The sequence below is a fragment of the Lygodium microphyllum genome, chromosome 5 (genome assembly GCF_053477565.2).
Source record: "Lygodium microphyllum isolate KBCC chromosome 5, Lygodium_microphyllum_v1.1.10, whole genome shotgun sequence".
In the NCBI taxonomy this organism is placed as follows: domain Eukaryota; kingdom Viridiplantae; phylum Streptophyta; class Polypodiopsida; order Schizaeales; family Lygodiaceae; genus Lygodium; species Lygodium microphyllum.
Window position 1 is genome coordinate 89307253 of NC_141139.1, and position 15273 is coordinate 89322525.

A 15273-nucleotide genomic window follows, 5' to 3' on the forward strand; every position below is an offset into this window, starting at 1 on the left:
TAGACTCTGCAAATCTGTGTAAGACCTTGGGTAAATGAAGTTTGGGAAGGCCCAATTTTAGCTGGTGGATCTGATACAAGCTCAATTTTAGCTGTCTTGGTCATCCTCCTGAAAATCATCCTTTCTTGTTACATTTTGTAATCAATATGCACTTGTTTCACCCCAGCTGCTTTTCTCTGGTCAGAATAAAACAATACCGACGATAATAACAGCAAAACATGGCGTGTTTTTTCCTCCCAAGTATAAAATGAGGTTACAATGAATGCCTCACTAAGAAACATAGGAAAAGTCCTCCCTGCTGACTTTTTTCACAGCCAGATGGGGTGGGAGTTTTCTCCTATTCTCAAGTTTCTCAAACTTCCACAGTCATCCAGTAAGTAAGAACATGGTCTATTTGCTTCAGTCAAACCACCTATTTAAATACACCAGTCCTGTTACCAGTCTGAGGAAACACTTGCCTTCGCTTTCCAGGAGAGATTCCTTCAGGCTTGAACTCTTTCATTCTCCTAAGTGGATCAAAAAACGTCTCATCAACTTTGCCACCATAATCCCTGCTACTGCCTTGCTGCTTAGGGTGTTTGAATTTTCTCGTGTCTGTAGAAATTGCTTCTCTGTGGGAGACGTCCTCAAATCCTTTGAAAAAACTTGTGTTCTTTCTTGCAGTTGCATAATCAAACGACTCAACTTGATCGCCTGGCCTTTCAAAATTAGACGCTGTAAGGTTTGATGTGCAGCTCTGATTTTTCTCAAGATCAGTATCCATGCAACCAATTTCCAATGTTGACAAGTTTTTAAGCCTGGAGTGATGTCCTGAGGTCCCATGACCCCAGTACTTCTCAGAAATGGAAAGAGGTAGTTTGGACCCTGTAGTAGTTGTTTTCTGTTCTGAAAAATCAGGGGCAGATTGTTTAACAGAAGCCAAGACATCAGGCCACCAACCCCTTTGATTACCAGTTTCACAGTTGCTAGTGCCCTCACTAGCCTGCACATGTTCCTTGTCTTCAGGAGTAATGTCATTCAATTTGGTTTGATTCTCAAAAAAGATGACCTCCTCTGTTTGAAAATCCCTTTGCAGATCATCTGAATGGGCTGTACCCTGTCTTTCTACTACTTGAGCTCTCTGTAGTCGTTCATCTGACTGGTCCATGCCCATAAAGTTGTGAAATGGAAGAACAAGAGAAGCCCTGATTTTCTCTGCTTTCAACTTGGCCTCAACCTGTAGGACAGTGGAAACCAAACATCAAAATTTGCTTTTTATGTGCCCTACTGAATCTTAAATTACAGGACATAAGTGCAAGTGTAGGCAGAGATCTCTCTCTCTCTCTCTCTCTCTCTCTCTCTCTCTCTCGTGAAGATAATTGAATTAAGTAGCAATATTTACATCAGACCATCAGCTCAGGTAAGAAAAACAGAACAGACACAAATCAAGCTGAAAGGTGTCTAAGACGATAACACACAAATATCACACAGAAAGGACAGCTGGAGTGGAGCGAACAATATCCAGCCAAGGAGCAGCAATGTCAGGAAGAACCAAGTCAGCTGAAACCATAGAGGAGATCTGCCATAACACTAAACATCGAACACGGGCCACATGACCATCGATGCCCGAAGCAGAATAAAAAATGAAAGCATTCCGAGTACGCCAAATATGCCACAGAGCTGTCCATCGAAGGAAATGGAAAAGCCACGAATAATTTGATTGAGGCAACCTTCCCATAATGCATGAATGAGCTGATAACCACTGCTGAGTTGCAAAGGACCACATAGGGAAACAAAACTCCAAATCTGTCGAGCAATTGGGCAAGAGATGAAGAGATGAAGCAATGTCTCATTGCATGTAGTGCAAAATACACGACGACCACGGGAGATATTATGAGCACTCAACACATCCCTAGTTGGAAGACCTCCAATAAGCAACCTCCACACGAACACTTTAACCTGATAAGGCACCTTAGACCTCCAGAGTTGGAGAAATCTATTTTTGTTGTCCCGAATATGCCATAATTTATTGGCCTTTCCAATGTCCCATCTCTTGACCTCGACTATCTGATGATAGATCTGATTAGCTGATTGCTCAAAATCATCAGGAACCACAAATCCAATCCTGCCAAGGAGATAATGGCTATAAAGCACACAATGGAGAAAATCTCAGAAGCTTCTCCTATAAGGACGACCAAATGTCATGATAGCCACCAAGCACCCGAAAGTACTGACAAATATGCTGGAAAGAATAAAGATGGGGCTGCCCAAGAATGACACCATTATGGACTGTCTCCAAGCCCAAGCGAGCCATCCAATTAAATTTATCTCGCTGCAAGTCTTTATCAGGGCAGTCCAACAACCTAAAGGTAGCCAGCACTTCTCTTTGCAGTGAATTCTCCTCCTTACGAAGATTAGGGGGGCGCCAAACTACAAAACCGAAATCTCTTGCTAGGATGCAATTGAATGAGAAAGGAGAAAAGACTAGGAGACCTTAATAGGCATCATGGAATTCAGCACATGCCACCAACACAAACTCGAATAATCATGCGACCATGCAAGATAACAATCTTTTCAATGAAAGATTTTGCAATATCTGTCTAGGAATGACTCTACACACAGTGTGCCTACAAAAGTGCCAATCTCAAGGCAGCCATATGAAAATTAACATCCAATAAAGCTACTTCCCCCATCCTTTTAGGAGTAGTCATATGCTACCAAGAAATCCACACCTAGCCCAAACGATTCCCTTTCTTTTTCCACAACATGAAGCGGATAGGCTGAACTAGTTCCAAAAGAGACTTCTTAGTCCAAGTCAGGGCAAAAAAAACGAGACCATATTATCCATGATGCATTGAGAGACTTTAAGTCTCACATGCAAAGACCAGCCTTGAGATTTCCAATATATAAACCAATCATGTATACAGGATGACATCCAATCAAGCAAGGCGCGGGGAGCTATATCCATACCAATAGAATAACCCAAGTGTCAGGTAATATCTGCTTTAGAAATCACTACTCCTTGCCAACCCAAAGCTTGCAAATCACTCCCCGTACAAGAAATCAGTGTAAATTTCTGAGCATTAATATAAAGCTTCGACGCTAAAGCAAAGAGATTCCACGTAATCATTGCCTGATTTACATTAGTCCAATTAGCCTTAAGAAACACTAAGGAATCATTAGCCAAAGATTGATCCAAAAGTTGGGCACCATTGGGAAGAGACAAATCATCAGCCAAAGATTCACCCAAAAGTTAGGCACCATTGAGAAGAGAGACAAACCAACAATCTCGCCTTTGATCAACCAACATATCCACCAATGAGAGCATTGGATGAGTGACTAAGGCAAATAGCAAAGGACTAAGAGGGAAGCCTTGCTGAAGGGAACGAGACAAGGCAATTTCATATGTGATCTCCCCATTAAGTGCCAATACGTACCAGAGCACCGTGACTAATGGTATAAACAAGAGAAGTCATGCAAGCACCAAATCCCATGGTGGACATCAGCTGCCGCAAAAAAGACCAATTGACATGATCAAATGCCTTTTCAAGATCAGGCTAAGGCATAACAACTTGCTGGCCTCAGGCTTTGGCATAATCAATCCCCAGTTGAACATTCAAAATGTTATGTATGATATTCCGTCGCTTAATAAAACCATATTGGCGTGGATAAACCAAGTGCGAGAATACTTTTTGCAATCTATTGGCAATGATTTTATAAAAGATTTTATACAAAGAATCCATAACAGAAATGGGTCTCCAGTTAGAGAAGAAACCTTGGCAACAACCAAATCATAGCAATCTTCCAATCTGAAGGCATCAAAACACAATTCCAGACTTGTTGACACAAGCAAGTTAATGGATCCTTGAGCTCAATACGGACTTAAAACAGCTCATCAGGAAACCCATCCTAGCCAAGGCTTTTCCTATGTGGTAAATGGGACGACGCATCCTCCACTTCGGCCTCTAAGATATCAGCCTCTATCAAATCAACCCATTCAAGCTTAACTTAATTACTAACCAAGCCATAAATGTATCGTCAAGCAAAGTGAACAAAATCAGAAAGAATATCTTGTGGATCCAACAAAGATTTATAATAGTTGATGCACATTTGAATGATGGAGCCAAGTTTAGTAGCCATATCATCTTGCTCATCCAACAAACACACAATATTTTCCCGAGCGTATTTCTAGTGTAAACAAGCGAAGAACTAATAAGATTGACAATTATTATCATGCAAACCTTCCGCTCAGGAGCCAACAATTTGTATTTAGCATATTCCTCCTCCTGAAGAGATTGAACTCTATATTTCATGAAACCAGCCTTCCGTTCGTGGATGGGCGGTAGTTCCCTAATAACAACTTAGTTACAGCAGTAACATTTATTACAAATTTGAGAAATGCAAATCAACTTACAATCTTGGACACTGGACACCCTGTTGGCCCCAAAACTGGCGCCCCTTTCAATATTTATTTAACTTAATTGAAAAAGAAGTTGATGTACGATGGGATTCTCCTAATCCCTTTCAATATTCCACCTCCCCTTGCTGTCTAAAATGACCAGCAAGTCTTCAATCTGATTTGCCCCTTGATTCAGGCAATCAATCGACCTTCACCCGCTTTGATGCAGATGGAAAATGCCCCAAATTCATTGAATTGTTGGTCCCTCCACCTAAATTTGATTGAAAACAGCTTCATCCCTATTGAATTGAAGTCTTGGAGCTTTCAATTTCTAGCATGCTTCTCGAGGCTACTACTAAACCCTAATTTTTTCTGCAAATTAGGATTTACAGCAAAGAAATCTGAAATTTATCCACCTCTGGTGATCTCAATGCTCTAATCTCTGGAGCACCGCTGTAGAAAGATTGGGAGATGAGAGAGAATGTTGAGGAGAGAAAATTCAGACTTTCTTTGCAAAGAACTGAAGAAAATTTGTCATTCAGTGCTACTTCCTTGTCTCAACAGCCTGTAGATGCAAAGAACTGAAAAAAATCAATCATTTACTGTTGTTGCCCTGTCTCAACAACCTGCAAATGCTGTCAACTGTTGTTGATTGGTCTTCTCTTACCCTAGCTGATATAGAGACAACGAGTGAGCCAACAAAGTTTGTGAATGTTGCAATTCAGCCTGAAAAGAAGCAGCATGCTGAATACCATACTATAGGGACAACGCACGTGCATTATGCCTAAAAACAGCCCAAGCTTCCATACCCCTAGATAGGACCCTCCAGCTAAAAGCAACAATCAATTGCTGGATACACTCCAAAAACTGATTTTGTAGCAAAAAAGATTGATTGAAATGCAGAGGCAAACGAGCAAGCAGAGCATTAAAGGCATGAACCAGCCTATGAGTCAAATCCAAAACCAAGGGATGGTGATCTGACAAGACATGCTGTCACTCCACCCACATATCAATCACTGCAGGAAAAAAAGAATCGCTCTGACAAATGTAAATCCTATCAAGTCTGACCCAAGTGTCTGGATACTAAAGAGAACAATAAGTATATCCAAACTGGGATACATCCAAGACCACATGTCATGTTTCAAAGACACAGCTGCCAATGCATCCCAAGCCTGATGCTTAAGTCATCCATGACCGAGTGAGGTGAAGTCGCCTGATCCGCAGATACACATGCATTAAAATCACCCATAACAAAATCTTGACGAGCCATGGAAAGGTAGTGCAAGTCATCCCCAAAGCTGACGACGTTCTTGAGCAGTAGAAGGAGCATACACACCCACCAACCACAAAATATCACCCTCATACGTGATTTCGAGCATCAGAAATCTGTTGCGAGCATCAAGAGAAACCAAGGATGGTTGTAAGGAAGATCGAACAACCAACATAACTCCAGATTTATGTGGAACCTATCTACTAAAAAACACTGTATAATCCTTGTATGCATAAGAAGAACCTGCCAAAGCATGTTGTTTGTGCTTCATGGCACAAAAAACATTCCAATTAACAGCTAAAACAATTTTCCACAACCGATACTACTTACTGCCAAAAAGCATAGGATTGGCACTTCCAAGTTGGCCTTGCATATGCATCAATTGCCCCATTGGCAACATCATGCTATTGTATTTGTCTCTTCGATGCATCTTGCTATTCTGAAGCTCTTGAAGACGATTTTCTCTTCTTGCCTTTGTTGCCCTCCTTTAATTTAAAAAGCGCATGAATTGAGGATCATTTGCCAATTGCACAAACATTTCAGCTGCTATTCTCAATTGGTCTTTACGGACGCTGATCATCAAATTCCTCTTTCTCTTGTTGGTCATCACCTTCAAGAGACAGAAGAACCCACCTTTTGATCTAAACCAACATTATCACCTTGTTGTCTATGCTGTTTGCCTTGTCCAAGATTAAACATTGCATTTACCTTAACACTGTGAATTTTCATATTGAGAGACATCATCCCTACTTGACCCTATCTCACTATCTAAAGACATTCTTATTGTAATGCTCAGCTCAAAACAATTTCAGCAGTAGAACAAATCTTCTAACATTTAATCAAGTGCCTTGAGTCCACTAATTCAGGGGAGTTGATAATATCTTGGCAATGGAACCTTAAAACTGGCCTTCTTTTCCGGACAGGGTGGCAAATAACTTAATTAACCACCACTAATTAAGTGAGTAATTAATTCACATAAACTGAAATCAATTCACATAAGTTGGCCCCAAAATTGGCGCCCCTTGTGGTATTTCTTTAACTTCTTATTGTAAATGGATGGAGTACAGCTGAAATCATTTTATCTCCTCCACTAATCCAAGTGCCTCTTGCAATCAAAACTAATTAGCAAGCCTTCAAACCAACTTGCCCCATGGTTTCCTTGGGGATTGGACTTCACCCTGCTCCTTGAAAGACAAATTCAATCCCAAATTTAATATTGGTTGGCTGGCCTCTTGAATCTCCCTAAAATTCTTTAATTTCAATTGCTAGAATCCAAGTCCTAGGCCCTCAATTTTGAGCACACATCCCAAGGTAATTGTCAAACCCTAATTTATGCAGTAAATTAGGGTTTACAGCAACAATTTTCCAATATCTCCACCTCTAATGACTCAAATGGCTGGATTTTGTTGAGATAACTTGAGAGATGACTATGGGATGAGAGCGAATGTTGTAGAGAGAAATTTCAGAGTTTCATTGCGAAAAATATTGAAAAACTACTACTACTCTACTCAAAAAGCCATGAAAGCTGTCACCTATATTTTAGAACCACCAGAAAGGTTGTTACCCCCTCCTGTATGTTATCACTTACACAAGGACCTTGGGCTGTTGTCACCTGCTATATGACTAGTCCCTGGTGGCTACAAACCACAACAGCAGTATCTCCTTGCTCTCTAGCAGCCTCCTTTTCTCTCAAAAGGGCTGGAATAGCCTTCCAACAATACCAGAAACGCTTTTTATACTTGCATGAGCAAGTTTTGCCAAGTGATAGCCTTCTAATACCATTTCCCAGCATTATTCCACAAAAATAATTCCACCAGTATCCTTGAGCAATTATTAGCCCTTAGACATGCATATTAATTAATTAATACCTAGTCTCTAATGTCACCACCGATATTAGTGGCCAATAAAGTCAACTAGGCCAAAATCTCACACCACGTAGCAACAAGTACCTGTCAAACATAACTTATTACAACTTTTGTATTTATTATCAACTAATATTTCAGGGTCCTAGGTCCCACACTATGAAATATTTAACTTGCCCCTCATACGTGCAAGTCACGTTAGCACATTTGAATAGCTTTTAATCAAATAGTGAGCAAAGCAATAAAATTTCACGTCCTCATGACAATGGGCTTCTTACATACTTTTAATTGTTACTAAGAACATTTAGTATACCTAGCATAGTTCGGTCTAAAATTTCTTAGCATAGTTAGTATACCTAGTACGATTATCCCTAGGGTTTTCTATCAAAAGGCATCGTGCAAAGTGCACACTAACCATTGATTCTACTTTGATTCATTTTCATATGACCAAGACAAAGTGAACAGAGAGAGGAGAGACAGAGACAGAGACAGAGAATGGAACACACCAAATCTACAATGAAGAATGTTGTATAAGGAAGCAGATATGTACACGGGCATAGAGTGTATGTCTCCACCTCAAAGATCTTACACTGTGAAACCCAAGGACAGCAATCTCCATGATCAGCAGTTTGGAAACCTGAGATCAGAAAAACTGTGAAAGAGTGTACTGAAGCCAGGTAATATATAGCCTGCCAAAAATAGGAGAAAATATCCTGTCAGCTGTATTTAATGCAACCAACTATGCTATCCAACCACACATGTATTGTCTAACTGCACTACTAGACTACCATGTGTCCTGCACTGACTGCCACCTACTAACGTCACCTATACGGCGAGACTGCCACGTGTGACTGCAAAGAGTTACTCACAAATTGCCTATCTGAGGAATGTCAATCGCTAATACCCCTCTCAGATCTTGGACAAGGCAGAAGGCTAAGGGATCTAGAGCACTGTCGAAGTAAAGCCTAAGGAAGAACCTTCCTAAACAAGTAAGCAAGATTGTCCTCTGTCTTGCAGTAGACTAGAGCAATAATCTCATCTAGAATCTTCTCCCGAATGAAATGATACCGGATCTCAATGTGCTTCGTTCGAGCATAAAACACAATGTTCCCAGCCAAGGCAATGCAACTCTCATTGTCATAGTGAAGGACAGTAGGACCTGTTTGTGGGCGACCAAGCTCCTCCAATAGCCTACAAAGCCACATTGTCTCACATGTGGTAGCAGACGCCCCCTGATACTCCACCTCAGTTGAAGATAGGGCGACTGTGTGTTGCTTCTTGCAGCTCCATGAAACAACACTGACACCCAAGGTAAAGCAATAATCTGACGTGGACCTCCGATGATCCACATTGCCAACCCAATCTAAATCACTCCACCCTGTAAGTACCAAGGCTGCATCACATATACCTGCTAGACAATAGATCCCAAGATCAGTGGTCCCTCGTAGGATCCGCAAGATCCTCTAAGCAGTTTGTCAATGCACCATCTTAGGTTCACTCATGAACTCGGCCAGCACACCTACAACATAAGAAGTCAACACAAGTATTGAGAAGTCAGATCAAGGAGCCAACCAACTGCCTATAACAGGTAGCATCCACCAAAGAAGAATCGAAATGAATTATAGCCTTCCAATTCGGGTCCATAGGAGTCATAATAGACTTGCATCCCTCCATCTTACGCGTTGGGGAGCTCTCTGAGCGTGGTCCTGCTCAACATCTCGACGTCTCTTGGAATCCATGGAAGAAATTGATGGTTTCGAGCAGCACTTCCGCATAGGTTTGGAGAGAGAGAGAGAAAGAGAGACTTGGCTGATTGTAGCAGAGCTTCATCGCGTCAATAGCAACAGAGAGACTTCTGCATGGGTCATTATGTGTTTGTGTGTATGTGTGTATGTGTGTTTGATGTGACGCTCTACCCTTGTTTATATAGTAATGAGAGGGGGAGGGGTAAACAGAGGGCGCTTGCTTTTTGGCGTTTTTGATGACATCATCGATGGCAAAGATTTTCGTTTACTAGTCAAGAGCTCCTACACATACCGCTACTAAAAAATAAAGATCCCCCTCAAAGCGTGATAGATCTTATGACCTAGTATAAGAACGTCTGTCATAAAGTCTCCGATACCCTTCGATGCCCCCTCTGTCTAGTCCTCCCTTTGAACAGCACGAGAGAGATTACCCATTCACCTCCCAACCTCACCTAGAAGATTGTTGGCTCCTCTCCCTAATTCCACTGCCAGCCGTCCGCTTCAGGTGAGTCCTACTATTCTTAGACTCACTTACTCTCTAGGCTCCCCTTGAACCCATTCGGGTGCCCAAGGCCCCCGGACGGTCATCCCTCGTGCTTGTCTCCCATAACTTACATTTATTAATGTAACATTTCCTTCCCCTTAAGAATCGATTTCGTCCTCGAAAACGATACTTGGAAGCTCCAGCTGTAAATTGGGAAACCTTTTCCTTAAAGTACTTACTCGCTCCCATATTGAGCTTTCTTCTGAACAATCTTTTCATTTGACCAACTATTCTTGATAAATAGTATTCCTTGTTCGTCTCTTACGAACATTTAATATTCTTTCTGGTTCATATAGATTAGATCGGTCATCTAATAGCTCCTCAATGTTATCATTTAAGATTAGATTATCCAAACCACCCAACTTCTTCCTTAGCTTACTTACATGAAAAACTGGATGTGTTTTACTACCAGCAGGTAGTTGGAGCTTGTAAGCCTGTTCTCCCACCCTTTTAAGTATTGTGAAAGGACCACAATACCTGGGTGAAAGCTTTGGACATCGTCCCGTTTTCATGGTTTTAGTTTGTTCAGGCACCTTAAGATAGACCTATTCTCCTTCTTCAAAGGAGATGTCTCTTCGGTGAGGATCTGCATAAGCTCTAGCTCGATTTTGAGCTTTCTTAATATTTTCTTGAGCAAATTTTAACATACTATTCATATCCTCCAAAAAGTCATTGGCTGCCTGAACCTTTTCCTTATGCAATCCCACTGCATGAGGAGCTCTGGGCTGAAACCCATACATTAGCATAAATGGACTATATCCAGTGGAAGAGTGCTTAGCACTATTATATGCAAACTCTGCTATCGGTAGATACTCTTCCCAATTAGTTTGCCTTTTACTTACATATGCCCTGAGCATATCTTCAAGGATTTGGTTAACCCTTTCAGTTTGCGGGTGGTCTGCCGTACTCATGCTAAGTTTAGTATCCAACTTCCTAAATACAGCCCGCCAAAATTGACTATCAAATTTCCTATCCCGATCAGAAACTATATTTGCCGGAAGGCCATACAATCGGTATATGTTCTCAATGAACAGTCTAGCCAATTTTGGTGTTTTAACATCAGTTGAAGTTGGAATAAACCTAGCCATTTTGGTTAATCTATCCACAATCACCCACACAAAGTCGTGCCCCCTCTGTGTTTTGGGTAACGCAACAATAAAGTCCATGGAGATACTCTCCCATTTTCCCGAAGGAATCTCTAATGGGTGGAGAAGTCCTCCCATTTTCAATCTTTCAGCTTTATTAACCTAGCATTTATTACATTTGACCACATAGTCAAGGATGTCCTTATTCATTCCAGGCTAATAGAACTGCCTTTTAATAAGATTATAAGTTTTATTAACTCCCAGATGTCCCGCACTAGGGGTATCATGACACTCAAAGAGTATCTGGCGCCTTATTTCTTCATCTTTCGGGACACATACCCTACCCTTGTAGAGTAAATAACCATTATTAATGGTAAAATTCTTCCACTTGAATCTCATTTGAGCAACCCCTGATGCTCCATTTCCTTGATGAACATCCTCAGATATTCCTTCCTCTGTGGAGGCTCTTCCATTTGGATCCTCGTTATTTATTGCTTCCCATATGTTGGAATATGTCGGATCAACCTCGCATATCCCTTTCAAATATTCAAGTAAACCGGAAGTGAACTGAGTAAAACTCAATTCATTTATGATGGGCCTTCTGTTGAGTGCATCAGCCACTATATTGTACTTACCCTTTCTATACCTTCTTTCGTAGTCGAACTCTTGGAGGAGTTGGGCCCATCTGGCTTTACGCCCTTGTAGATCCGGTTGGTCATTAAGCCACTTAATGCTTTCATGATCCAACAAGATCAAAAGCCTGGCACCGTACAGATAGTGCCTCCATTTCTTCATTGCATGTACTATTGTATACAACTCCCTCTCATAAACAGAATAATTCCGTTTTGCATGGCCTAATTTATTGCTTTCAAAAGCAACCGGTCGACCTTCTTGTAATAAGACCGCGCCTATCGCCTTATCACTGGCATCGGCTTCAACCACAAATCGTTTATTGGGATCCACAATTAATAGTATTGCAGATGTAGCAATAGCTACCTTAAGTTTTTGAAAACTTTCATTTTGGTCAGTTCCCCAATTAAAGCTCTTCCCTTTTCCTTTAAGTTGGTCTGTCATTGGAACAACTATTTTGGCATAATCTCGAATGAATCTACAATAAAATCCAGATAAACCTAGGAAGATCTGCAGCTCTTCCAAGTTTCTTGGAGATGGCCATTCAATAATTGCCCTTACTTTTTCTAGATCCATCTTGATTCCCTCTTTCAAGATAATATGCCCCAAATATTTGACCTCTTGTGCGAAGAATTCACATTTAGTTTTCTTCGTGTAAAGGGAATGTATTCTTAACAATTGGAATACTAATCATAAGTGTTCAAAATGCTCTTCTCTTAATTTACTAAAGATAAAGATATCATCCAAGAAGACTACTACAAACTGTCCTAGATAGGGCCATAACACACTATTCATCAGCTTCATAAAGGTAGCTGGTGCATTAGTGAGGCCAAAAGGCATCACCAAAAAATCATAATGCCCATATCTAGTACGAAATGTTGTCTTAGAAACATCCTGTGCCTTAATTCTTACTTAGTGATAGCCTGATCTTAAGTCTATCTTTGTGAAGAATTTTGCCCCTTGTAATTGATCAAAAAGATCCTCCATTTTGGGCATAGGAAATTTATTCTTCACTGTTATTTTATTAAGTGCTCTATAATCAACACAAAGTTGCATAGAACCATCTTTTTTCTTTACCAATAAAATTGGCGAAGCCCAAGGTGAATTGCTAGGTTGTATAAACCCTTTATCAAGATAATCTTTAATTTGTCTTTCGACTTCTTGGTGCTGTGTTTCACTTAGCTTATACGGTGGTTTAGAAATAGGGTGTGTATCCCTATCTATGTCGATTGGGTGATTTACATCACCCCTATTTGGTGAAAGGCCACTTGGTAAATCAGAAGGAAACACATCTTTAAATTCATCTAACAAACCACTTAATTCATTACTTACATTTAGCTCATTAACATAAAAAAATTATTGCTTTATATTACAAAAAGTAAAAGTATCCTGTATAGGAAGGGGCCATAACATATATACCTCACAAGCTTCCTTCTTTATCACCTTTTGAACTTCAATGGAACACATCAAAGGGTTATCAGATATTTCATGTTCACCTTGAATCACAAAAGTCTTACCATCTCTTTCAAATTCCAGTGTATTATGATGATAACTACGTTTTAAGGATGGTTCCAATCCCCATAGCCACTCCCTCCCTAAAGCAATATTGGCTCTTTCCATATTCATAATTTGGAAATCGAGTTTATCTTTATATCCTTGGGTCTTAATTTCCAAATTGGATACCATTGTATCCCATATTTTATTATCCTGACCTTGCATCATACGAACAACATATTGATGCCCACTCTTTTGTTGGGGAAGTTTCAATTTTTTGACAAGTGCATAATTTATGAAATTGTGGGTGGCAAAGTCATCAATCATGACTCTAACCCTCTTTCCAGCTATCAATCCATGCACTCTAACTAAATCATGTGGCCCAAAAGTAGGCTGCCACATAGAAGTTGACATACAACACCTGTGTTGTACATCCTTGTCCAAGACCTCTAAAGATTTATACTTTTCATGCCCCTTTAATTTCAGGGTCTTCACTACACGGATTTGTTTTTCTTTTCCCTTGCCCTTGTTCTTATCCTTTCCTTTATCTTTCCCCTTTTTCCTTTGAGGGCAATTCCAAGCAACATGGTTAGGGGATAGGCAATTGAAACACAGCCTTTCTTTTTAGCCTTATCAAAGTCATCTTGACTTAACTTTGGCCTTATATATTGTTTCTTTTCAAAGGTTGTTTCTTACCCTTGAGAAATTGCATTTTTCTTTTAAATTTGCCTACAAATTTTGAGGCTTCAAATTTCTTAGTCTTGGGCTCCGTATCAGTGAGACTAGTGAGTGTACCTGGACGCGTATTATCTTCATTGATTAATGCAAATTTAATTGCCTCTTCAAGCGTCTTAGGTGAACTCCTTTTCACTTCCTTTTTAAAGGGCTTATCTAGTCCCCTTATGAATCCTTACCCTTGGTCCTTCAATGCTTTGATACCATGTCAGAGTGAAGACCAAGACAAGAGTGAACAAAGAGAGAAGAGAGAGAGAAAGAGAGTGGAACACAGAAAATCAGAAAATCTACAATGAAGAATATTGTATAGGTAGATATGTACATGCGCAGAGTGTACATCTACATATGTCTCCACCTCAAAGATCTCACACTCTATGAACCCCAAGGGCAGTCTCCACCATCAACAATCCAGAAACTTGAGATCAGAACTATGAAAGAGTGTGCTGAAGCCAGGGAATAAATAGCCTGTCAAAAATAGGAGAAAATATCATGTTGGCTGCATTTAATGCAACCAACTGTACCACCCAAGGAATGCCAATTGCTAGCAAATTGATCATCATTCTCTTAAATTTCCTCTCTTTCTTTCTAGCAATACTGCCCATACAACTAGGCCAATAGTGATATCATAGTCAACTTTATTCTCTCACCATCACCACCCTTGCACTCTTTGTCCTTACTAGTTCACTTTTTCTTGGGCTATTCCACACTACTAAAGCACTCCCTCAACCTTAAGTTGATGGAAAGTTCTACGTGTTTCTCTGTTGGGCGATAGTCTATGACAATTTGTCCAACACCATCATCTAGAGCCACACGTCCTACAAACTTTGCAACTCAGCCCTCAACCCTTGCAAGACCGCCACCTAAAATGGCTCTGCCATTTGCAGCAATTGCCACCATATCTTTATTGCTTTCATTGTGAAAGGCTTCACCAGCTCCACCAAAGGCTCTATCTGTAGCTCCACCACCTACCCGTTCACAAGTCCTACTAGCCCATACCACCCTATTTGAATGAAAGTGTACCCCAGAGTCATGAACAATCATGGTCCCATGAGCAAACAATGGTTTAGTGTATGTCATAGCACGAAACATCTAGCACTAGATAACAAGCAAACACACTAACACCAACAAAACGTCACCCTAGAATATCCAACCTACACATGAGACACTACACAAGTTATACCCATGATATAGAATATAAAGGGAATGGACACCATACTCACCTCCTAGCCATGGAGCCAAACAAGCTCACCCCCGAGCCCTAATTCAAACAACATATCAAGTCACAACCACGTCCCAAAAGCTTGTGCCTCATACCACCAGCCCATAGTCCCAAAATATGGAAGCATCAGCCAACAGTCCCAAAGTCCAACAGTGGACATCACACAATGATGTGCTCAAATGGTCCTTGAGTCCTTTAAATAGGACTTGACCGCCCTAACCCTTTAAGTGCCCCTAATGCATTCACACTAGATCCCTTAATGACCATTGTGACCAATGTTCTTGGCGCCCATCTGAATAACCAAGGATGTA

The 15273-nt window shown here is 40.6% G+C and overlaps 1 protein-coding gene across 1 annotated transcript in view; it reads right to left on the minus strand.

Moving 5' to 3' along the window:
* Positions 1 to 245: 245 nt before the first annotated feature.
* Positions 246 to 15273, minus strand: part of LOC148036115 (protein RRP6-like 2) — a 53150-nt gene continuing 38122 nt past the window's right edge. Inside the window, exon 12 of the mRNA XM_087678107.1 lies at positions 246 to 1216. Within this exon, the coding sequence (XP_087534233.1) occupies positions 413 to 1216 (804 nt within the window). The 3' untranslated portion in view covers positions 246 to 412. The remainder of the gene's footprint in view (positions 1217 to 15273) is intronic.